Here is a 26874-nt window from a genome sequence, read left to right as displayed (position 1 = left end):
CGAACTGGACAGATGAGGGCGATTTCCTGCTGAAACTTGTTAACCAAATGCCTTGTGTTTGTGAGGCTGTTATTAAGGCAAAGGGTGGCTATTTTGAGGAATCCAAGATTTAGAGACAATTTTCAATTTTTGTGAACATTGCTTTGATATTCCTTGTTTTGTATATTGTAACGTGTTTTCATTTTCAAGTATTTACAGAAACGTATATGATGTAAAACATTGTCAATTATGAAAAAAACCTAGTTTCCAGCAAGTGTACTCAAACTTTTGACTTGTACTATAAAGAATCTTATCTTCTTTATGCTTCACATTATTCAATTTATATGTGCTGCATATTGAACAGCTACACCTCCACTGGGAACATGATTATTAAGGCTTTTAGGGCTCTATTTCACTCCAGGTATAAACCTTTACTATTGTATTCATCTGTAGTTTACATAAAGAACTCAGGACAGTCAAGTATGGGAATGTTGTATATTTAACACTTTTTACTGTGTGGTGTGTGGATAGAAGAGATGATACTGTATCATGGCCCGTTCTCCAAGATCACCAAAACTTGATATATTTGCAATTTCCAGACATTTCACTAAAATCTGGCAGCAACGGTCTCTTTTGTTTTAAAAATAAACCATCATTACCAATGTTCAAACTTTATAGTTCTTTTAAAGTTTGACTGTTAATCAAGAATGAGTTACTACATAAGAACACAAATGTTTGAGAATGAAAAAAGGCCATTCAGCCCATCAAGGCTTGTCCCTTATTTGCACAATAATTTACAGATAGTCTAGCATCCCAAACTAAAAGCAGCTATATTCCAGCTCGGTTTATTACAAGTAAAACACAGTGCATTTATCCAGCATCATAAACATTCAACTGAACAGTAACAGCAACAATACTATTAGTGAAAATCACTAGGAAGACAACCATAATTACATATAGATCTATACTATTTACTTTGCATTCTGAAATGGAAGATACTTGTAAAAATAGCCATGGCAGAATGATCATGTTAAAACATTTAGAATGGTCACTTTAAAAATGAACGTTTTAAAACACCATGTACAGTATCGGTTACATACATCAAATGTGCGTCATTAGAAAACTACCTTATATACGCATATGCAATCATCCTGCTTCAACCATCATTAATGGCATTTGTGAACTGAATTAATTTGAATACTGAATTTTACAACTCAAAATGTGATTTTGCACTTACAGCTTAATATTAAAATTCAAGATAAACCTTTAGTACTTAAATGTGCTGTTGATGTTTGTTGTCTATCAATTTTACTTTACCAAACTATAGTACATTTACTTCCCATTTTTATATAAAAAAGACAGCCTTCAGGAAGAGTACAGATCAAGTTATCAAAATACATATTTAATGTACAATTCAAGACAAAGACAAGCATGTTATGATGTTGCCTATCAGTTATTAACGACATTTAAATTCTGAATTGAGATTTAATGTAGCACATGACAGATAGCAAAACAAGAGTACTGTGTATAGTGTGTGTCTATAGTATAGTACAATAACATAATATAGACATGTACACACCTAAAACGACAACCCACAAGTACACAGAGAATGTACTCGTATTTGGAAAGCTGCCAGCTTAATTATTCCAAGATTTTTAACTTTAAACATATTCTCTTCAAAAAGAAGTTTGAACAAAAAAACCAAAAACAACATTCCTCAAAAAAAGCATGAACAATACTCACAGCTAGTCAATCATATCACTGCAGATTTCAAACACTGTGTGTCCTATATTACATTATAGCACTTAAATCATGTTATCACGTTGTAATATCACGTTGCAATTGGTCACCACTGTGATATCATAATAAAAACTTTCCTCCTCCAGTAGAAATGACTCCTTTGCGTTTAGTATTTTTCTTTCTCAATGAAATAATACGTGGTTCAGCAAGTGGCAACTTTTACCACACTCATGACAACGGCCTGACATAATAAACATGTGGCTTCACCATCCGTGCATTATTAAGCCATCTTTAATTGTGCAACAAAAGCTGTTACCACATGCTAAGTACATACTGCACACACATTTTATATAACATAGACTTTTAAACTAAGGCTTATTTTACTGCTGAATTGGAAATGGAACAAAAACAAAAAGAAACTTATTTTCTGAGCTAGAGATTCTGCATCTCTTAAAAGAAATTTTTAAAACAAATTGGATATGGATCTTGTAGTTTATGAATTTACTACACATACAGTAACCCTTAACCTAAAACAGCAGTGGGACCCCAAAGCCTAGTGCAATTAAGTACACATTAACTTTAAAAAATACTTAAATCATTACATCATTTTTTAATGTTAATTTAGCAAACTATTGTGATGAAAACCATTAGTATACACGTATAAGCCTGCATTTTTTTCTTCAGCGTCATCTTCTCGTTGTAGAAATTTCTGCAGTGTTGCCAGTAGTTTTCATTTCCAGTACATTTTACAATTACTAATCCAGTGCAAGCATGCTGTACATCAGTTGGAGGTATCTGGGAACAACAACAAAAGCTGTTAAATACTTTATATACTGTTAAACAAAGAACAATCTTCTTGTTTCTTAAACTCTTACTCAAAAGGACAAACTCTCTTTCATAGGTCAGTGACCGTGGACTACTGAACCAAAGAAGGTTCTGTTCTTGTATCATCTGCCCTTCCTGTAATTCATTCAAATGTAATTTCAACCAATAGGGAATAGCCAAAAGGTGTATATAACCACTTTGTTCAACTAGCTTTTAAGTCAATACCACCTCAAGGATATACTATGTACATGTTAAAATACCTTCTGCGAGATTGTTTGGGATTTTCCTAAGAGCTGCCTTTTATTGAACTGGGGAAGAATTCTTCAATGTGGACTTCCGGTTGCTGGTTGAAAGGAGTAGACATACCTTATCACTGTCCACAGCAGTTTATTAACAAGAGTGTTGTCCTTGGCTTATATTTCAATTGTATTATGAACATGGCAGCATCCATATGTTGTGATGTTTGGCACTTGCTTATAATCTGCCCAGCATTACTGAATACCCAATCACTAGGGACTGATGTTGCCGGGATTCTTAATACTTCTGACCAAAGATACAACTTTTGGAACAATCTTGGTAATTTTTACTGAGGGGGTGTAGTTCAGATGACAAATGCGGATTTCCTTTTGAAGTTTTGTAGGGTGCCATCTGATTAAATGGTCACACAAATTAGCTGAGTTACTGGAATATCCCAAACATTACTTTTTTGCCATCTTACTTTAGAAGATAATTGTCAAAATTCGGAAGGCATTGTAGCTTGGTCGATACAGTATTTGTAATTCTACCACAACGCTCTCAACTTGCTCTGTTACTTTGAAGACTCCTGCACTTATCTAATCCCATCAGTAAACACTCAAAGGGGGCGGGGCAAGGGGGAGAAGGGGAGCTCAATCGCATTCAGTTAGTCAGATCTGAGGGGAGCAGAGAAGCTCTGCGCTTAATGCAGGGCTCTACGTTTAGATTTTTAACTACTGACCCCTTGGGCCAGTGAGAAGGTGCTTTTACTGGCCCGGGTGCAATTTTATATATTTTTTCATAATGGTTTTTATTTTCAGTATGTTTCTAACTGTGTATGGTAACCAAAGAGAGCCCATGTCTCAAAAGAAAGTGGCTAAACAAAGCCTTAATATATCTTACTTCAGCCATTAATCATGAACACCTCTGTGTGCTTGTCGGAAAATGAAAATACAGTAATCAAGATTTGAAAATGTATGTGTACAAATGATACCCATTTTTTACACAAGGAAAACCACAACTAAGCTGTTACCATATGGTAACAGCAACGCTAAAACTAAATTATAATAATCGTAATTTGGGATGTGTCAGTGTAGTCAAATACACAATTACACGAAAAAAAACTATTTGAATAACATATTACACATTCGAATACAAAAAAAATGCATATATTAGCCACTATTAGAAGCAAACTTTTGGGGGGGGGGGGGGCGACGACACGACACACAACTATGCATCAACAACTGCTGCTGTAAAGTCACTTACAATAGCCCTCTGTCTCATCTGGAGGATGGAGCACAAAGAGGTTATGTGACTTGCTCAGGGTCACACACAGCGAGTCACTGGCTGAGCTGGGAACCACTTGGTAACAATCCCCTTTTCTCTAACCACTAGACCACCAAGCCTCCTAAGGTGATTAGAAAGTATTTCTACAACATCAACACCACTGTTTAATAACTACCAAATATTATTAAAATGTACCAAGACAACATGAATAGCAGGTTTTCCTTGTCCTATGGCTATAGTTCATTAACTAAAGTTTTGGTTTCACATTTAAGCCATAAATTTATTAATTTTCAGTCTTTTTAATTCCTGTCTTTTAATCTGTGAAATGAAGTCAGGCCAGAGCACGAAAGTGAATGGGACCTGCAACATAAAAAGTAATAGTAACACAAGTTCATATTTTCTGACTATTTAGTAGGAGTACATTTCTAAAGGTAAAATAACATAATCAGATAGATTCTTGCCACTTAAGTGGTCTTTACATACTTACTAGAAAACTGCCTTTGACCGTGTACTACGACCTGTAGTTTTGCTTTCTTCAGGGGAGCTGGACGTGCTTGTCCTAAGGGTTTTCTTATGCTGCTCAAGATATGTCTTTTTGGCAAAGGCTTTTCCACACTTATTATACGTGTGCAGGGAGAGGTTTTTGGTGAATTTAACTTCTGTGCCTACTTCAACAGTGTCAGGTTTTCTGTTAGACTGAGAGCTAGGTGTGCCATCTTGCTTTGAATTCATGCTTTTCCCTTCGTCCTTCTGGGGGCCCCGCTTAACCACACTGTTTAGTACCAGCTCAACAGGCTTCTTTACTGCTCTGCTTTCTAGGTTGGCAGTTATTTTAGCTAGGTATCGCGAGGACTTCTTGTGCACAACAGTGATGTGCCTGATCACATCTCTCTTACGACGGGTCTCGTACAAGCAGAGGGGGCACCGGTAGAACTTGATGTAGATCTCGTTTCCATCTGTGTGCAAATCAATGTGCTTTGTTAAATTCTGTTTGGAGGTAAACTGGCGCTTGCAAAGTTTGCAGTACAGCTGCTTGAAGTCAAAGCCCATTGATAGTTTGGGCTTCCTGACCTTCTGCTGGCCACCTGCTGCAGGAGGACTGGATGACTTTGGACTGTCGCTTTCTTGTTTACTCTTACTCTTCTGTGCTGTAGGTGTATGTCTCTTATCCGCTGCTTGACCTGTGCCCTTTGAGTCATTCGGAAGAGACTGACTGACACCTGGTTCAGGTGATTCTGCATCGTGATCTGCTAAATCAGAGGTTTCAACTTTAACTTTGATTTCTGTGCTGTTGGCCGTACCATTTGAACCTCTCTCCAGTTTGGTCATTTTGTGGACTATTCGCAAGTGTTTTTTCAGCATTAACTGTGAGGAGTATTTCCTCTTACACAGGAGACACTTACGAGCAGTGAGGTTGTACTCCGCCCTAGTAGAGTACTTATGTCTGCGCGGCAGAGAGCCAGGTGATTTCTTAGGAGAGACGTTTGTTTCTAGAGACAGTGGTTGACCTGGTTTTGTAGCAATGTCAGGAGTTATACAATCCCTCCTCAACCCTCTGTGAACTTCGTCAAAATGTCTGCGAACATTGGCTTTGGTAGCAAATGATTTTTGACAAACTGGACAGCTTCTACCTGATGAAAGCAATGCACTCTTTGAACGACCCGTCATGACAGACAGCCGATTTGGACCCCCCCTCCTCGTCTCTATGTTCTTTTTCAATTCTTCCATCTTTTTCTTGTGAACCTTCCTTATATGACGACGAACACTGCGTCTTGTATTAAAGTCTTTTCCACAGATGCAGCAAGCAACCTGTTGATCTACGGCATCAATGTTAGAGGTTTCATCTTGACAAATGAGAGGCTCTATTGCTTCGTCTTCCATAGACACTTTAACCTCCTTTTTAATGTCTTCTACAGGAACTGGCTCTACAATTTCTGTGCCTGGTGGTACTTCAGTATGGCCCTGCTCAGAACCAGGCTCCTCCAAATGTCCTTGGTGTGGAGCTTTTAAACTGTAATTCACTGTATCTTGATCATCTTTTCCAGCGGCATATTGATACACTGCATTCTGATTGGTCTCTATTGGTTCCAGTCTTACAATGTATTCTTGCTTCTCCTTTCTTGGATATATGGCTTCCAGAAGATCTTTTATGGCTTGACTCTGTTTATCATTTGAAGCTGAAGGGTCTGAAAAAAAACATATTGTAGTTAGATAATTAAAGTGATCTAAATAATAAAGCCAGAAAAATGCAGATAATTATGTACTGCAAGCTTCTGTAGGGCAGGCAGCATAGTGGTTCAGGTTTTATTAGGCTACAGCTTTGGTTGTATGACGTAAACCTCCACAGTATCTCTTTTGCAAGGGATTCAAATATTACAATATGAGCAGCCTGTACATTTCCAGTTTACGGGCTGACAGGGTTTATTTCTTTTCTGTTACAAATCTGACCAAAAAAAAGCCTTAATTATTTTGTAAAATATCGAGTCAGGTCTGACCACAGTTAAACAGCAAACACCAGATCTCAAGTTTCTTAGTCTCTTCCTTTTCTTGAGCAAATTTAAAGTGAATATGTTTTGTAGATGTGAAAGTTTAACAAAGCAGAGCTTAACTTTGTTTTGTTTAACATTCCCATTTCTTTGATTAATTTCCATGAAAATTATTTTAACCATCTCTCCTGAGGAATTCCACATCAAACATGGTTGCGTATTGTTTAATACTCTGACAATGTAATCCTGACCCCAAGCAAAGCCATGGAGGTAAAGTGCACACTGACTCCTTAACGAACAGGTGGGCATGCACAAAACCCATGTATTGTAGAGATTACCGACAGTCACATAACGGCCTTCTGCAGCACCTCTGTCTAAACTAGCCATTATTTAAATATTAAAATCTGTATATCACATTAAATGTATTATAAATATAACCCCCTTTTCACACTGGGAACACTTGTAAGTGTACAGAGTACGGTACACTTACCAAGTGTGCTCGGCACTTTTCAGTGGAAACCTCCTCGGATCGTCTCTCTTTCACACTGGATGTGTGCTGAGTACACTTGGAAATGTACTGAGTTCACTTCCATCTGTTCAAGTGTACCGAGAACACTTCCCTTTCACATTACACATCTGCAATTGTACTGAGAACACAAAAAAAAAACAGCTAATAGCTAATAAATAGCAAATAAAACAAAACTCAGTACAGTTTGATACATGATACGTAAACACATGAATTTAACATTTGGCAGCGTTAATTTAATATAATATAATAATAAAACATTTTGCACTTACTGTTCATAAGCCACTTCTCATGCATTTTTTTTTTTTTTTTTTTTTTTTTTAAACATTCTATTTTCTATTCAGTTTGCACAAAATCTCCCCTAGAGTTTGTAGTCTCTCAGCTACTGGCACTTCTACGAAAACAAATCTAAGTTATCATTTGTTTATTATATAGGCCTGCCTAATATAACATATCACATAGTTAAATATTCTTAATTCTTGATTATTTTAAATGTGGCAGTTTTTTTTTTTGTTTTTTTTTTTAAATCTTTTCTTTTAAAGTTTGCCATCTGATATCACAGTTAGCTAAAGCATAAGTACAATATTTCTACAGCTGCAGAAGAGGCAACGGATTACTTTTCTTCGCATCCATGATGTGACATCTTTTCAAGGTATGTTACAATGATGGCAATAATACTGTATACAAAATTCTTCTGGTTTTAGGTTCAACTGAGTTACATCAGTTACTGAACTCAATATAACTGACACTTTGGTACACTTGATGTCCGCAACTGAACTGAGAACATTTTTCTTTCACACTGAAGCAAAAAATAAGCGAACCGTCCCCACAACGGATGCAACCATGCCACCTCTTTCATGTGGTCTCGGGACGGATCGTTTTAATCGTTCTCGGGAACGTTGGGAGCTTTCAAATTTAAGGGCAAACGTTCCAAACTCAAACGAACCGTACAGGAAACAGAATATCAGCCAAGTGTGAACAAGCACCACAAATCTGGCCTATATGGTAGGGTGGCAAAAAGGAAGCCACTACTCAAGAAAGCCCACCTTGAATCCTGTTTGAAGTAAGCAAAAAAACACTCAGGAGATTCTGTAGCCATGTGGCAAAAAGTTTTGTGGTCTGACAAAACTAAAATGGAACTTTCTGGCCTAAATGCAATGCGTTATTTTTGGCGCCAACCCAACACAGCGCATCGCCCAAAGAACACCATCCCTACTGTGAAGCATGGTGGTGGCAGCATCATGTTATGGGGATGTTTCTCATCTGCAGGGACTGAGGCACTTGTCAGGACAGAAGGGAAAATGAATGGAGCAAAGTACAGAGAAATCCTTGAGAAAAACCTGTGCCCTCTGCAAGAAAGCTGAAATTGGGACGGAAGTTCACCTTTCTGCATGACAACGACCCAAAGCACACAGCCAAAGCTACACTGGAGTGGCTAAGGAACCAAAACGTAAATGACCTTGGAGTGTCCCAGTCACAGCCCCGACCTAAATATTTGTGGCATAACTTGAAGATTGCTGTCCATCAACGATCATCAAGGAACTTAACAGAGCTTGAGCAGTTTTGTAAAGAAGAATGGTCAAATATTGCCAAATCTAGGTGGGCAAAATTGGTAGAGACCTATCCAATTATAATCTTTCAGTTTTGTTTTTATTTTTTCTCAATAAAAACATTTTTTTCCCTTAACAGTGTGGAGTATGGTGTGAAGGTAAGTGGGGAAAAATCCTCATTTAAATGCATGAAACTCTGAGACAGTGACACAACAAAATGTGTAAAAAGATTGAGACTCTGTCACTGTGTTGTTTTACACAATTTTTCACACAGCCCCCACATCTGTGTCGGTGACACATATATTATATTTATAATATATATATTATATATTATATTATATTTTTTTTTTTTTTTTTTTTTTTTGAAAAAGCCTCTACAGGGAGTGAGCGTGTACTACCTCAGAGAAAGAGAGAACCTACAAAATAAAAAATCAGATATAGTGAAGGAATGGGTGCAATGATCTCAGAAGGTTTTAGCGATCAATACTTCAATGTATTCCACTAGTATGTACCAGTAACCATTAGAATTAAAAAAAAAAAAAAAAAAAAAAAAAAAAAAGTCTAATTTTTAACTTTGCAAATGCAATGACATTGAGGTTTTTTTGCAAACTGCTGGCATCCACTGACTCACGGACAGGCTGTGAACCAGTCACGACAAACAGACACCATTTGTTTTCTTGATAAATTAAGGCAATGGGTTGGGTACAGAATAAATGTACCTTACAAAATTGAATGTTCGGATGCTGCACATTGATTGGATGCTGAGGGTTTTTTAACCATGCATAAATATAGTTTAATGCACAGCGGAACTTACTTGTGTCTAACTACAGTTCGATTAATCAATTATCAATACACAACAGTGAAATAGTTATGGCAGTTGTAAATATTTGGAAAAGTATACAATACATAACTTGTCTTACTCCAGATTTGTTAATATTCCAACTACAGTGCTCCCCCTTTATAAGGCGGCCCTTTATACTGCAGAACAGATAAGGCAGTACGTCAGCTCTTACCGTCAAGTAAAACTTTTTTGTGTTTAATAGTATTACACCAGCTGTTAAACGTTAACCGTTAGTTAACCTTTATTCAATCTCTGGTATTAGGTTAAAATACATTGATATAACATACAGATGTAGTACTTAAATAATGGTTATTTTTGACACAGGTGCTGAAGAAGGTCTTTACATGACTAAAGGGATGTTTAGCCTGTCTCTCTGTCAATTATCTCTGTGGTACCTGAGCTTTGTACACGCTCATCAATGAACTTTGCGAACACTTGATGTTGCTTAATGAATTTAATTCAGATTTCAACATTTAGCAAATTTAAACATGCATAAAACATTAACAAGAGGAAAATGTCCCGAATTACTTAGATCTATCTGTTACGGGACAAAAATGTGTGTCTGGTCCGATTCAATCAATTGCAAGCAATACTCTAATTTAGAAAAAAGTAGAAGTTTGGTACTTTGCTATACTCACCGTTGTCCAACTTTAGCCTGGGAAAGCAATAAAACTCCTTATGTGTGATCAGGTTTGGCAATCCTCGAAAGAGACTTCGACAGAGTTTACATTCAAAAATAGTATCCACTTCCTTCAGTAAAATATTCTTAAGCTGTGCAGTTCCTTAGATAAAAAACAAACAAATAAACACGCAACATATCTACCAACAGATAAAATATTATTGTATACATATTATTCAAACTCTATTTTAGTTATCTTATTAAGTTATCCTGATGGACAAAATAACTGGTATGGCTTAACACACATTCAAATGTAATTCACACTGAAGAACCACTTGGCAGACTTCTTGAAGGTGTGCAGTGATGTTTTACAGTGTATAACAATGCATAATAGAAACTATTACAATTATTCCAATGAAGAACTTGTCAATACCTGATCGGAAGCACTCAATGATTTGCTGAATGCCAGATTTCGATGTTTGAAGTTGGTGCTGTAATAAAGGAGGATCGCCAGGCTCCGTAGCATAGGCTATAAAACCAAAAACAAAATCACGTTATCCCATTCACACTTCAAAACTGCCATTTCCTTGGGCAGAAAAGGTTTGCAGACAGCAAGAAAAGCCACAGACCAGAACTAAGTTAAATATCACTCTATAATTGGAAAGACACGAACTTCAGAGATCTCTCAGTTTACAGTAATAAGCTGGAATGAATTAATGGATGTTACACATACTAGAACTGTAAAGTTATTTCTTATGTAAGTCTAACACTTTACAAAACTTTTTCAAATATATTTGAAGATCATGGCCCGGTCTGAGCTGAGCTATTGAGACTTCATGAAGGATCAGTTAAATGCAGTCTCTGTGAGCACTGTAGATGTGCAAAAAGCCAGCAAACCATATCTATCACAGTAGTTTGTAGTGGAGAAGAGGTATCGAAGAATGTTTGTATAATTGATTGGCTCAGAGCGATTTGACGATTCAGAATTTCTAAATGTCAGTCAGGGGGATGGGACAGGGCCAGCCTCAACACAGCACATGTTGTTGGTTAATGTATTCAACTACCTTTCTTTCTTTTCATTCACAGGCTGTAAAATGTAGTGAATATTCAAAACACATCATTCATTAGTGTCAATAAAACTGACAATTAAACTGATTAACAAATTTAAGCAATTACAGCTGACAGTCTGTCAAGCTCATCATGAAAGGTCAGCTGCCACAGTTATAGTATCTCATTATGCAAAATGCTAACTGGGTCTAAGCTCGTATGTCATTCTGGTTAATATGCCTTTATTTACAATTGAATCATTATGGCTTTGCTACACCACAGCACTGTTCTATATATATTGATCAATGATCATAATACAAATGATTTCGATGGATTACAGTACAGAATTAGATATTTCTATTTCAAATGCATAATTCACGTAACTTCATGTAAGTAAAGTTCAAACAATACTGTATGTAGGCAATTACTTGATTTACTTTTTACAAATGCTGCCTCATGGTTTCTAATTTAACCACAATTGACTGCCAGAACGTTAAGCTTGCATTAACATTAAGATTTTTTTTATTTTTTTATTTGAGCCTGAAGGTGAATATAATAGGTTTTATGATTGATGAGATTCCAGCACCTTGCGCCAACAGAGATCACAGAACTGCAAAAACAGATCATAGGAAGTATAAACAGATTATCATCCCCATAACGCAACAGATACTGAACATAGATGTATGACTTCAGACTTAAAATCTTCAAAGCAGCTCAAGAAAAAAGGAATTGCAAGGGAAAAGGGCCCAGAAAATAGAATCCAGAATAGGACAGAGCTGAATGGTTCTCTGTAGATAAAGTGAACATACAAAAGTGAGGCTAGGTGGCTGTACCCATGAGAACTCCTTTGGTTCTCCCATTGTAGCTACATTCTTCTGTGTACACAGCATCTGGAGAAATTTATACATGGAAGCGACACCCCCCCCCCCCTCACTTTTCACGGCAAGATGTATTCTAAAAATCATCGTACTATCAAATAAGTAGGGCAGTGTATGTTCTGGGTTCACTACAACTCACACCTCGATATATGGATTACGGTACAACACGCACTCCTATACAATTACAACATAAAAAATAGCTATTTGTTATTGTGAACTTGCAAGTATAATTTGCTTTTTTTTTTTTTTTTTTTTTAAAGTAGTAATGTGTAAGAGAGAATATGAGAAGCTTATTTCTTTCTTTCATTACTTTTATTACTTGAATTAATGTATAATTACTAACAAAATATAGTTAAGCTTAACAGTTAATGCGAGTATTTATTATTATTGCTTCTTTTGCTTTGTCTGTAAATCAGTGCTGCCTGTAAGCAGAAGTTCCCTGGAGTTGATAATCGGCTAAAAACAGGACGTCTCAAGAGAGAACAGACTAAGGGAGTGGGGGCTAGTAGATAACAGGAAAGTACCGAGAACAAAGTTTGTGAAGGTTGATGTGACAAAAGGCACAAACAGTGTGGGGCGTACACCGATGTTGTTTTGCACGCATGTATAAAAAAAGTTGTGTGAACTCTGCTGCATTAGAGAGCTTTGAAGTTCTCTCCAGAGCTGTAACCTCACTGTTATGTGATTACAATAAACCAACCTCAGGTTTTGAAACTGGAGTGGTGTGTGACATCTATTTTCTTACAAATAAAACAAAATGTGATATCAACTGCTGAAATAATTCAACAAGCTGAACATAGCTTAATGATATGCCACTATGAACCATTTTACAAAAAATAAGGGGAAAAATCCCCCACTGTTAAACTCATGTGTACTGTACTTTTTCAAATTAGTTAAGAAAAACTTAAGTGAACAAATCATGTCTTATAATTTATGTGACATCCCCACAACTAACAGTGAAGAATGTAAACACAACTGACCGTCAACATGATCCTTAGTTTTTTTTTGTTTTTTTGTTTCTTTGTCAGATTTTACATGGTATTGCACAGAAGCCTAGAGCCATGGTGTGAAATAAAACTAGCTTCCCAATCCCTAGAGCTTATGACTTTTAAAATGTACAGTGTTACCTGGTTCACAGCAGCCATGGTGATGGTGCTCTGTCTGACAGCACTTGTCTTTCACAGGAGTTCTTTGTATCCGTGGTTTATTATCCTCCACGTCAGAGTCATTTTTACCGGTGTGCTGACATGAGATACAGAAGCATTTATTATTATTATTATTATTTGAAAGTTAGTTACTCAGCCAGCAAACTTCAAAGGCACTATTTAAGCCTTTTCACATCTTGATAATGGTGAAAACAACTGACCAGAAATCACAGAAAACTACCAAGATAAATAATTCAAGGAAAATAAAAATGATAACATTTACCTAATAAACAGCAATGACATGACTGTTCTCCATTTCTGTAAATGTTAACTTTAGACATACCCAATGTACATTATAAAGTACTATATGCCTGACCTACTGTATTATGAACCATAATAAATAAACTAATTGTGTTTAGGTTTTGTATCTGACACACTATCACACATTTTATATATCACACACACAAATATATATATATATATCACAAGATATATATGTGGTGATATATATATATACACTAATATATATATATAATTATACTATATATATAAGATATAATAATATTATATATATATATATATATATATATATATATATATATATATATATATATATATATATATATAGTGTGATAGTATATATTTTATTATTTTTTATTTCCCGCTAGAGCCTTTGGATTATTCTTTATCATTAGTTACCGGCAGCGCTCCAGGTAAGCTTTTTTATAAAAAAACACATTGAAAGAAATATGAATTACGCATGACATTTAAATTTAATGCATAATGAATACATATAGTAATTTTGCTACACAGCTTGAGTTTGCCTGTTATCAAGCTTCTTGTACTTGGCTGGTTCTTTGCATGCAGTGGCTAGAGAATGGATCATAGCAATACTGGGACAGCTAACTGCAACCTGCCTAGATATTGCAAGACACACTTGACCAATAATTCTGGGTTTTAAGTTTAAAAAAAAAAAAAAAAAAAAAAATACGTTTTTGAAACGAAATGTACAGCTGAATCCACTCACCTGCAATGCGTGTTTCTGACTACTGAATAAGCAACTACGTTCTTGATTTTGGATTCTGGATTTCTCGAAGCCATCTTAGTGCCCCTCAACATAACCTATAAATTTATCTGTCTAACACATTTTTGGAAGGTACATCTACATAATAAATACAATAGTCTCTGTTTAGCGAGTCGGACGTTTTATATTGCTATAGCAAGTTCAATCAGGAATACAATATCATTGTTTCTTTATAAATATATAGTAAGTGCACGCAGGCCTTTTGTTAAGCATATTTCCATCTGCAGAGCTGGTGTTTAAAAAAAAAAAAATAATGTCTAACTGTATTTGCTTCACAGTCATATTGTTTGCGGTCAAAAAGGCAAAGAAGAATAACTGTTGTTTTTATTTTAAGATCAAGTTTTTGTACAGTAATTCAAAGTAAAATTACAGTTAAAATATAAGACTGTAGTTAAGATTTAGCATCAGGTATGTACAGTATTTATTGAAAGTACTCATCACTTTAGGGTTATGTTGCATTTCACTCTGTCTAAATTGGAGAGTAGATGACTCAATGACCCACAACCGTATCTGAAGCTCTGGTTACCGGTATGTGTGCGAGCTGCATGGATGTTTGCCTCGAAAGCTTGCGAGGCTTAGAACTTCTAAACGCTATTGGATTGATCTGAAATAATGGCGGGGGAACGAAACAGTGCTGATTTGTATACTTAAATTAACATTGGTGTTATTTGATCATGCAGCAGTAAATCTTCCAAACAAAAAGGACACAACTTTATTGTTATGAAGCCCTTAACATTTAACAGTACCTACATCTGGTTATGCTTTTCCTTTCTGCATTCACACTTAACCATCACAGCGCTCAGCAAAAAAAAAAAGTCCTTTAAACTTGAACCTTACTAGTAAATAAATCTGTCTGATCGCAAATACAGTACTTAAACTGTCATGAAGAATGTAGCATGTGTGAACAGCTGAATGCTACACACAGACGATGCAACAGTTGGACTATCAACTAAACTGTGTTTAAAACTGCAGTGGCACAGTTTACAAAACACTTGCAGCTTTTTTAAAATGCAGACGGTTAGGATATGTGTTGCTTACTGTATGCAATTAGAGAGTAAACATACATATCCAAAGATGGGAAGATCAAACCAACATGGTAAACACAATTTATTATTTAGTTTAAAAAAATAAACAAAGTCTAGTCTACCTGGTTACGCAAGAAGTGTGAAGTCTTCCTAATGGCAGAGGGAGATTTCTCCATAGTTTTCACGACAGGACAGCAAGCCAGTTCAGTTCAACCTGTTTAACAATAATAACATTGGTTGAAATAAAAAGCAGATCACAACTATGGGGCTTAGTTGTGAAGGGTTAGGTGTGTAGGTTTTTTGCAAATATTAGTTTGTGAAAAAAACTTTATGTACAGTTCTGGTGGTATTTCATTTTAGTCGTCTGCTGATGCAGCTCCAGACCTGTGCTTATATAGGCTATGACATCTGTTTGCTAAATTATTTTATTAATGGGATTAAATACATGCTGGTAGAATATAGTGTGTAAACAACGAAATAGTTAAAGTAGGGAACTGAAATTTTTTGTTTTGTTTTTACGAACACCCATCCTCTAACATGTATATACCGACAGCATGCTAGAAACTGAGAGGTGTATGACTTATGGAGATCTGCATAGTCCCACCTTCCTTTTATATATTCATTAGACAATGGCAAGACTCCCTGGCCTAAATATGTAAATGAACCAAATCCCGGCTGGGAAACTAAAGTGATACAACTCTAGTTTCCAAGCCTGCTGTGATCTCAGTGGCATCACAATGTAAATAGCCTAAATGACTCCAATGCAGATAGATCAATGTCATTTTCTAAGCTCTTTGCTGCTTTGCGACCAAGTGTCACTATTTTTCATTGGGAGCCTCTTTGATTAGATTTTTCTAATGAAGGGTTTTGAAGTCTTCCCTTAATTTAATTCCAGTTTTGTAGTAAATTGGCACAGCAGAACATCAAGACCCAACACAAGTTACCAGAATATTAAATTAACCAGAGGATTAAATCAGAACGATGCTGCTCCATAGCTACTGTACAAGATTACAGTAGTCAGGACATTATCAAACGTTAATTCAATCTTGCCTGTTAACTATTTATGTTAAAGAACATGGGAGTCACCATGCTATGCAATTAGACCGAGGAAGTCTAACATTATTTACACATGGAATACTTTTAAATTTCTCGATTTCAGAAAATGAGGATGAGCTCCTGAGTTCAAAGCATACCGCACTACTTTATCGGTGGTAGATCGCAGAACCCATTGAGATCCACCAAAATGGATGTATTGGCCTCCACTGTTGTAACCCATTCCCACAACATTCTCATGCCAGAATTCCGATCCCCCCCCAAAAAACAATGCAATTTAAAATGAACCCAAAAGACATAACTTTGTAACTTGAATTAAGTTTCTTACAGAAATTGTTTGGAACATGAACTTTGCAGGACACGTCTTCCCCACTGCCCATGCTGCGTGTACAGTACAGCACAACGACATGACAATGAGGTTTCTTTTGCACAAAAATATTTTAGGAGTAGGTGCTTGGTGTAACGGGAATGCTCCACAACAACTTTTAGCATATCCAATGATGAAACCGAAAACACTCTTCTCGTTACGTTCAATAATAAAATAAAACTAGTGCCCTGTACAAACTACTGTAAGTGTAAAAATATCACTAAGATTAAATTAGCTTAGTGTTCTTTGATCATTGAGGGTTTTTTCTTACTGTACTTGCTTACAGTATAGTCTAAATCTTCCAAACAAAAAGGAAAAAACATATTGCTATAAAGCCATTACTAGTTAAATGTAACTTTCTTTACAGCAGTTTAAAACAATTAGCAAAATGTATCAATTCATTCACATATTTTACAATATTTAACAAGGTTTGTCTGAATAATTTATATTTACGCTTTTTTTCCTCAGCACTATAACCTTTATAGCACAATCATTTTAAACTTTCACCGAAGAGTGTACTGTAACTGTCTAAACATACATTAGTATGTTTAGACATACTATAGTTTACATAAACCATAGTTTATGTAAACTATGGTTCACACCTTTGACTTTCTAATTCTGAAATGTAACAAGTATCTTCCTAAAGCCAGCAGAGGGAGACAGAAAAATTAAATGTAGTAAAAATGAAACAAAGTTCCCGGTGGTTATCTTTCAAAACCAAAAAAAAAAAACTCACATTTCGATTTTCTGTAAATCAATTTGTCTGAAAGATAACGCAACATGACTTGCTAATAAAACGTGGTGGTTGTGGTTAGTATCGCCATATATTAGGAGATCAAGCATGTAGCTGATTTTTTTATATATACGTTTTCATATACAGTTCAGCAGGGAATAGAAAAATGTATTCCACCCCCACCCAGCCAAATTTAATTAGTCAAAGTTTTTTTTTTTCTTTAGGCTGTTGATCCCTACAGCTCTAAATGTTTCAAAGAAAAAAAAATTAGGTTTGTTATGTACCAAGTACAAATCACCATAAAACATTAAAACTAGGTTCTCAGTGCATTTCAGCTCAATAGATTACTTGAGCATAAGACTCCACACTGCGCTGGAACAAAAAGGGTAGCGCATAAAAACACTGTATCCAACAGGGAAAGATTGTTTAGCAGTTGCTGCCCTACTGCTGTGACACTAAACAGATCTTAAAAGTTGGAAAAGGAAAGGGAAAAACGATTTCTTATTTCACTGATAAGTCTTCGCTAGCAGGATACAGATGCTCTTTTCAATACGGCAGCTTTCTGTGCCAGAAATGTAAAGTGCACAATGAAGTCCGTGGCTGTAGCCCAGGCCATAAGGGACCACTGCAGGTGTACAAATGCTGTTAAACAATACACACATAATTGGGTTGTTCTGTGTACATTTCCAAATGCTCCTGAAGCACTACTACAATGAAAAGCTACTACCTTGAACTGCAGTAAAAGCTATTATTACAGCAGCAAAGTAAAATTGTCACACTAAGGCTTTCAAACTGAGATTCAGGTGCTAAGCTGAAAGGAAGTGACAAGCAGGAAGAAACACTTCTGCTCAAAACACAATGAGTGTAAGCTGGCAAATAAACCTCCTTACTGGATTTTTATTTAGCACTGAAAAGCCTCAAGCTCTTTGGAAAACTACATATTTTTTATATTACAAAATGACAGCATTAAATAGAAGAATATTTAAGAAAGCTTTGAACAGGTAGATTTTGACAAAGACACTGGACCAATGCGTCACTGAAAATCCCACTTCAAAAGAGTGTGTTTGTAAGGGTGGGGGGAGGGGGGGGGGGGTTCCATGCATGACCAGAGCAAAAAAAAAAAAAAAAAAAAAAAAGGTCATCACTCTGCTATACCCTCTTGCACATGTATGTAGTTTGTGGTATTGATGGCTATCAGTTATCATGGTTTTGGAAACATTAGACTGGTGCACAGGGTACATGGGAAGCATCTTGACATAAATATTTCCATACGTGGTTAAGGAAAACAATACAAAATGTTCAAAATGTTTAAAATGCCATCAAATTATACAGCCTTGTAACCAAGGACGGTAATAAAACACCCATTACATAGACATTAGGTATTTATTGACTTACTTTCAATAACATTCCAGGGAGCCTGATCAGGTGAAACCACTCCAGTTGGTACCTCCCATCAGCAATGTCAATTTTTCAAAAGCACTGCATTAAAGGTGCACGCTCTTTCTCCGTCTCTGTCTCTATTGCTTCATATTGATACTGTAGGTGTGTACTATTGTCCCCTCCAAGTTTGTTCTTGGCAAAGGTCTATTTGGAGATGTGCAGCTATTTGCTGGGTATCAATTTCCCTCTTCTATTTCTTAACTGCCACACAGAGATATGGCTTTACAGGCATGGATAATATGCTTGGTTTGCTGTCTTAACAGTAACTGTACTGAAATCAATTAGCATCAGCGGTATCTAAATACAGTAGCAATTTTGGAAGCATTTGTCCCAAGATAATTTTCAACATAATGTGGAGAGCCTAAGAAATCAAACCAAACTGCACTCCACTCCTTAAGGATTCTCTGCATGGACATAACAGTGATCAGGTGAAGTATACCAGGCCAATCTCCCTCCATCCAAGATGCCCAACTTGGTGCAAAATTGATTTATATCACACTCACATGACTTTCCCTGCCCTCCAAGAAACAGTGCTTTTCTAAATGAGCCACTGGGTCCCCATGATAGTTTGAATTAGTATTAAAAAAAATTTGGTTGTTAACAAGTCACTTGCATCAGTTAAGCGCAAAGTCTCCCATTGGTCTTCAAACTGGAAGGGGCTGCCAAACACTCATTATCTCATGACAGTCTAATTAAATATCTAGGTACTGATACATACATTTTCAGTCAAAGTTTACAGTGGAATCATACTGTACAGTTCTACCATTTTCTAAAGCATATCAAGGATATTGTCACAGCTCTTTGTTTAGAGTATGAAAACCAAATATTTAGCAATGCATGGGAGTTCATTTAGGGTATTTCTGTCCGTAAAAATATGTAAATATGTATTTTAGAGCTTAATATGTATCCATAACCATCTCAATTTAGATCAAATGATTTGGTCACCATATGTGGTCGGGAGTTCCCAGGGAGTGGAGCACAACTGGCCAAGCACTGACTGGGTAGGGAGGGTTTAGGTCAGCTAGGTCACCTTGGCTCACCACGCAACAGCAACCCCTGTGACTGGCCAGGCACCTGCAGGCCTGCCTGTGTCAACTCAGAAATGCATGGTCCTCCAAAAAAAAAAAAAAAAAAAATTTGCAAATACCCAAAGATTACATACACTGTAGGATTTCTGTCTGTCACCATTAATATGCAAAAGTGTAATCCACAGAATAGTAAACAGTTTTGCAAATCAAAGTATTATTCCCCATGCCAAAAGACATGAAAAAAAATCTGAAGTGCAGTAAAATCACATAAAAATAATATAAAAATATTCCTGAGTTACTGCTGTCACAGAACTAGGAATACAAATTAGTCCATTGGCTTTCAGTACTGTATGTGGTAACTGATCGGCCCCGCTGCATTTTAAACTGCTGCATGCACCATTAGCCAGGATCGAAGTGTAACGCATACACTAAGTTCCACCACTACCTTGACAGTTTTTCCCAATTCATCTTCACAGACAAAAAAACGGCAGTAGACCCAATAAGTATGCAAATTCTTTGCTACGTGTGTTTTGAACAAGGATGGAGGTGCTTTATAATGGATGGCGATGGGAGGAAAAAAAAAAAACAAAACAACAACTTTGGTTGTTCAAATCAAGCTGCTGCAGTACCACCAAAACCTTAGTTATCCTGTTAGACTACAGCCAAACTCTACTTTCTTTTGAGGGAATTCACAAGGTACTGTATAAATCCAACTGTTTGAGAATGCCGACAGTACAAACTGCACTCTTGTGAACTTTTTTGCAATAACTGAGAGCAGCATGCAGACTTACTTGGCAATAAAAACAAAAGTATATTGCTGTCCTAGGTGGTCAAACAATGATGACAGCAGACTAGGTTACTGTAGTGCTGGGCCAGGCAATAAGAGCTATTGTATAACATATAATAAGGAGTACCATTCAGAGATTTACTTCATAAAAAACTGAAGGATGCAAATCCATTAGCAGTGCTGGGACGAACACAGGATTTTCATGTTCGGATATACACTCAATTTAAATATTCATTAGTTTTCAAAAAAGTAATAAAAGCCATTATATTGCTCAGAATACAGGCAGAGACAGCACAGTAGCAAGGGCAAGGGAGTGTGACTCCTTTATTTTACAGAAAGACGTTACAATATGTAACACGTTAAAGTAGAAAGATATCCCAGGAGTAAAGCCTTGCTTTATCCCAGTGAATTAACTACAACACAAAGGAGGCCAAACAGTAGTTCAAGCTAAACATTGTTTTGTTTATTCCCAAAATAAATACTACATAAAAGTTGACAGCACATTTTTTTTATTAAACTTTTTCATTCCTTGCCATTGCCGTTTCTTCGCAGTAAACAGTGCCATTGACAAGTTTCCTTAAATAAGGTTTCATGTGCCTTTTTGTAGCTGAACAAGCAAATGAAAATTAAATCTAACTTTAAACACTTCAAATAAAACAAATGTAGAAATGGTGTAAAATGAAGGAGGAAAAAAAAAAACACCGTTTTGGTTCTTGTTTATTACATTCCACGTAAGTCGAAACAAAAAACATATAAATACATAAAATCTATATAAAAGTCAATATACAGCATTTCCAGCAAGGTGGGCACTGTTTAAGTGAGGCATTTCAGAATGGCGTGCTGCCCTTTCTGTCCCATGAGATTCTGACTCGCTCTACAGCAGCAACGTGTTTTTGACCCAAATGGCCCATAGAGATCACTATGCATGCGCATACATAATCTGGTTTGTTTGCTTTTTGCTGACTAAAACTTTTAAATAGGAGACTCAAGAGCTGTTGTGTTGATCCTGTGTTTTTTTTGTTTTTTTTTTGGGGGGGGGGGGGGGGGGGGGGGGTATTTTATATATTAATCACACAGAGCTCTTTTTCATTTGCCATTTTTTAAACATCTGATTTTTGTATCCAAATACATTTGCTTGAATATTTGGACATTTGTCCCATTGGTAGGTTATAGTGGTAAGTGCTGTACCATATACTGTAACTGAATTACTGTGCATCATTTCCCCTCATTGCTTGTAAATAATTATTGTGCATATTTACACAGGATGAACCTACTGAAACACCCTCTCATTCCCACAGGTGTCCTATCAGTAAAGTTAAAACACTAGATGAATATTACAGTAAGGTGCCTTGCTGTATTAAGTTTGGCTTATTTGAATAGAGGGAAAGAGAATTAGGCCTACAAGTTTCATAAATCTACTTAGAGGCTACATTCATTTACTGAGACAGCACCACTGTGCCATGTCAGAACCAGTTTATGTCAGAAGAAAATATATCGGAAGTCTATGAGGAGAATGATAAACTTGGAGAATATTCTTGCAGCCCATCAGGTTTTTAATATTAAGATCTGTGCTTCACATACTGTAGCTTTAAAAAAAGTCAAACACAACCCAGAACCAAAAAGGCCATCATAGACAATATTTTTTGATCATAGCAATAACACCCTCTACAGTACGCCACACAAGACACAAAACTGTAGCGACAGCCACGATCACTGCACACTGGCTCAGTTTCTTTTTTTTTTTTTTTTTATGTAAATGTGCAATAGCATGAATACCAATTTAACATGGGTGTTTCTTGGTGTACCTTGCACATCACTAGCCTATACTTACTGTACGAAAACAACATAAAATTCAAAAGCAAAGCACATTTATACTTTTGCACTTGCTAAGTGAGTAAATTCACGCAAATCCTTTTTTTTGTTTTTTAAAGTTCTGAAAACTTATCTATATAAAAAAAGGAGGGTGGGTGGCTTTCATGGCTATCCCAGTGCTCTCTCAATGAAATGTTAGTAATTCACTACAACAGGCAGCGCTCCTGACAAGTTGTGTAAAGGGTGTTTTATGCATTGAAAAAATATGAATTACGCATGATATTTACATTTTACACACAGCTTGAGTTCACATGTTATCAAGCTTCTTGTACTTTGTTGGTTCCCTGCATCTCAATGGTCAATTGTGATGAATATACTGAATGCGGCAGCGTGAGAAATGACGAGACAGCTTGTGGCCTGCCTGGGAATTGCCAGAAACAACAGTGCACGGTTGATTCCCCTCACTTGTAATGTGTGTTTGTGACTGATGAATAAGCGACTGGGTTTCTCTGCACCACCTTTGTCCCCATCAACCTAACCTACCAATTGGCCTATCTGTCAACTGAACTTTTGGAAGATACATGTATTACATATTCTGTGTTTGGAGAGAGTTGGTTGCTTTATGTTGCTATAGCAAGAACATCAATCAGGAAAACAATATTATTGTTTCTTTAGAAATATATAGTATGTGCACGCAAGCCTTTAGTTAAGTACATTACATCTGAATTGCTGGAATTAATAAAAAATAAAATTAAAAAAAACTCCTGTTCATGTGCTCATTTGCTTCACAGCCATATTGTTTGCAGTCAAAGCAAATAAGGATTGTTTTATTGCAAGTACAAGTTTTTGTACAGTAGTTCAAAGTAACATTGCAGTTAATGTATGGTTGTAGTTAATGCATACTCCATAAGTTTGTATTAAAGTACATACAGTATTTACTGAAAGTACTCATGACTTCAAAGTAATGTTGCATTTTACTCGCATAGTTTCTAAATTGGAGAGTAAATTACTCAGTGGCTCAAAACCTTATCTGGAGCGCTGCCAACAGGTAGCCTTAGCTCTACAGTAGGTTCTAAGTTTTAAGAAAAAAATTATCAAGACTGCCTACTGTATCTTGCTGTTATTTACAGTATGTACTGTAACTTTGTTCAGTACAGAACACTATATCCACAACTCCTGTTTGGGTGTTTTCATTCTAGTTTTGTGAAATGAACAGAAATCTCCACTATTACATATGCTCCCGTTGTACTAAAAGACAATTTAATTAGGCAACCGTTTTGACTAGGACACTTGAATGTCTTCTACATTCCATTTCATTACGGAGCTTCTTTTAAGTATTTCTGTATATTACGCTTCTGCAGGGAATCATCAATGCTTACAGTATTCACAGAAAGGTACTGTATATTCAAAAGAATAAAGATTCTTAGAAGAATGTGGCTACAACATCTTCACTATAGAACACAGTACTGCACGCAACATTCACAAATCTAAAGGAATGCATCTCCAGTGAGACTAGGTAAATGAAACCTTAAAAGTGTGCATTACTTACACATGCAATATTATCAAGCGCTTTGCTTGTTAACCTATAGAAAATATATTAAGATGAAAGATGGGACAGCAAACCAGTTAGGCAAGCAGCCAAATTCCAGACACTTGTTATGGGGCTTTATATAGTGTGCTCTTTTTTATTCACTTGGCACGACAAGGAACCCCAAAATCGATCTCACTAAGCTGGTGTTTCACCATGACAAGGACACACTTGGCCTTGCAAAACTACAACTTTATTATGTTTCTACTTCCCATTTTATGCATGGCACAGCAATCACTGGTGTACACACTGTGCACTATGGTATAACTGGTTACCACAGCACGCCCAGTAGGAGTTCCATAATAAAAGTTCTAAAATGAAACGTATACAATAGATCTAGACTATTCCAGTAAATGAGCAGGATTAGACTTAATAAATCACCTAACATCAGCCAGCAGCTGCCACTAAATATTTCACACAACATTTTAAAATAAAATACTGTATTTTAGGAGACTTGCATTGCCTTCTAAACAATGTTAAATGATTAGGATACTAACTTTAAAGTTGAAACTTATACTACAAAAGAATAAGGATGGAGAGACGTTGTTGAAACTCACCAATTAAACTATTCAGTTCACACAGCATAACACATTTCCTAGACAAATCTTTTTAGTAGCCTCTATTGCTATGGAACTTTCTACACGTCTACAGGCTTTCTGAACTAATCTACAGCGAAAATGAAAAAATGTACAGTAAAAGCAAATGACCACTCCCCTTTCCATACACACCATCCACATCACTATATTGTCTGTCTTCTGCACTCTACAACACAGAAATCTACCTCACTTCAATGATGACAAAAATGTATGTATGCTCATATTAAATGTAAAAGTTAGATTTTTATATAAACAAAGCACAACTGCTCTCCTAACAAGAACAAAACGTTTTTTGTACAGTATACATTTAATTTGCCAAAGTTGTACAGATGTGTTACAATACTAATGCCAGAAAGTTACATTCAATAAAAATACTTGAATACAAAACAAACTGTATTCTGCTTCACAGCTTTGCGCAGTTTACGTTTTTCAAACATATCCAGGAAATATCGGGTGCATTTCTAAGAGTCGTCGTTCGCTTTTGCAGATTCCAACTCTGGCACAATTCGTTTTCAAATGTTATCTACGCGCATGCTTTTTATTATTATAATAAAAAAAAAAAAAAAAAAAAAAAAAAACAATTAAACACAGGTAAATAGTGGCAGTATACACACAGTATTAAAAAAATAACTACAAAACTCATACGTAGTTTTTATTTGCAAAACTGGACATAAGCTTTGTATTGTCAGTGACCAATGCAAAGTGTTGTAAACTAGCGCTTCGTGCATAAACGTTTGTTTGGTCAAGTGCTGTACAGAATAAATGACCTTTTAGAACAGGCATAGATCACGTTGCTTAGAATGCTTGGCTACATCCAGGGACGCGTAGACGTACCGATTGGACAAGGAGGCAGCTGCAGAAACTTTGAATTGAATTGAAAAAAAAAATCAGTTTGCCATTCTCATGGCACGATTTGCATCGACCCATTATCCCCTGAAATCTCCTTTACACGGCTACATTGTCAGCCCAAAACGCCACTATTTTGGTCCACAAAAGGCCAGATTAACTTGATCAAAGGAAAAGCCAAGTACAAAATGCACCTTTCAAACCGTAAACGACAGGCCCCCTTTACAGATTGCTGCATGGCAGGGGAGTGCAGCGTAAAAGCGGGCTGTACCAAACAACATATATCCAAAGAACCGAGTGTGTTGACCTAAACAATTTTCATGGGGAGAGCCCTGTAACAGATAAAAAAAATCTAAATACAAAATTTGCTCGCCCAAGTATAGTTTACCAGAGCATCCCCAAAACGGGCCAATACTCTGCTGCAAAATGTGCGCTTTGCGGCTCGGTGCCACCTTTTCCAAGTAGCAGCTTGGCGCACAGGACTGGTGACCCTTCCGGCTTTGCGCGTCTTTCCACGGCCTTCCATTAATTACAAAATCATATTAAAACTATATAGTAGTTAACTAGTCGTTTGATAACCCTGGTGCCCAAAGTTAAGTATCCCTACGATAAGGTTTGACGTCAGTTTTTGCTTCAGAAACCAATGCGTTTCTCCTCGCAGTTGTAGAAACAAAAGAGAGCGATGACGCCATTTTCTGCAAAAAAACAACCACGTACGGGAAACATAGGCAAGTAATCAGGTCTGTTTTAGCGCGGTTCTAGGCCCAATTTTTTTTACAACCAACCCGGTTCGGAATGTGCTGTATTATGTTCTCACCTGAAAAGTCCTGCCCAAGGTCAGAAATCCTGGTAAAACCGTGTATGGTCACGGGGTTTTGTCTGTGTGGCTTCCTTGAGTATCCGTGTCTCGGTATCTCTGCTGGAGATTGTTTATTACCGCTCTCAGCACCGGTTCACTCGCTGTAGCTGTTCCTTCAGCAGCTGCCTTTGTGCACTGAGAGGGAGACCTTTCAGAACTAAAGAGCTGCTGCTGCGCAAAGGTGCAGCACTCATTCTGGTCTAGAGCAATGTGAATGCCAATGTCATCGCCACTGAGGGGGTGGGCAAAGGGGCAGCTGACCCCTTGGAAGGGTGGGCAGCTGCACACGTTTTTTTTTTCCAAGAAAACCTTTTTTTTCATTCTTAACCTAACTTTCCGTTTCCATATTTAGTCAGTGATAATATGTTCTCCAAATACAGTGATTTTACAAGTTTAGAACCCAATTTAATAAAACTTTGTTTTATGTTATTTTTTTTATTTATTTATCATCAAACAAAACTTATTTTGTTGGAAGGTTTCACTGTTTGATTGGGTTTTC

General features: G+C 36.5%; 1 protein-coding gene across 1 annotated transcript; it reads right to left on the bottom strand.

Moving 5' to 3' along the window:
* Positions 1-1360: 1360 nt before the first annotated feature.
* Positions 1361-26573, bottom strand: LOC121318316 (zinc finger protein 800-like). Its single transcript, XM_041254836.1, has 7 exons — positions 26334-26573; positions 15389-15480; positions 13140-13254; positions 10521-10616; positions 10107-10250; positions 4553-6251; positions 1361-2514 (listed from the first exon to the last, which is right to left on the bottom strand). Coding segments are annotated over exons 2-7 (2109 nt in total). The 5' UTR covers positions 15443-15480; positions 26334-26573; the 3' UTR covers positions 1361-2513.
* Positions 26574-26874: the final 301 nt, after the last annotated feature.

This window comes from Polyodon spathula, chromosome 7, assembly GCF_017654505.1.
Source record: "Polyodon spathula isolate WHYD16114869_AA chromosome 7, ASM1765450v1, whole genome shotgun sequence".
NCBI lineage: Eukaryota > Metazoa > Chordata > Actinopteri > Acipenseriformes > Polyodontidae > Polyodon > Polyodon spathula.
Note: the sequence above shows the minus strand (reverse complement) of the source record. Positions and strands in the feature narration are given on the sequence as shown.

Excerpts from the sequence above, each read along its gene's own strand:
- LOC121318316 (XM_041254836.1), bottom strand. The coding sequence starts at position 15,442 with ATGGAGAAATCTCCCTCTGCCATTAGGAAGACTTCACACTTCTTGCGT. Across the intron at positions 10,617-13,139 it reads CCATGGCTGCTGTGAACCAG|CCTATGCTACGGAGCCTGGC; the intron begins GTAACACTGTAC and ends TTGGTTTTATAG. Across the intron at positions 6,252-10,106 it reads CAGGCTAAAGTTGGACAACG|ACCCTTCAGCTTCAAATGAT; the intron begins GTGAGTATAGCA and ends GTTTTTTTTCAG.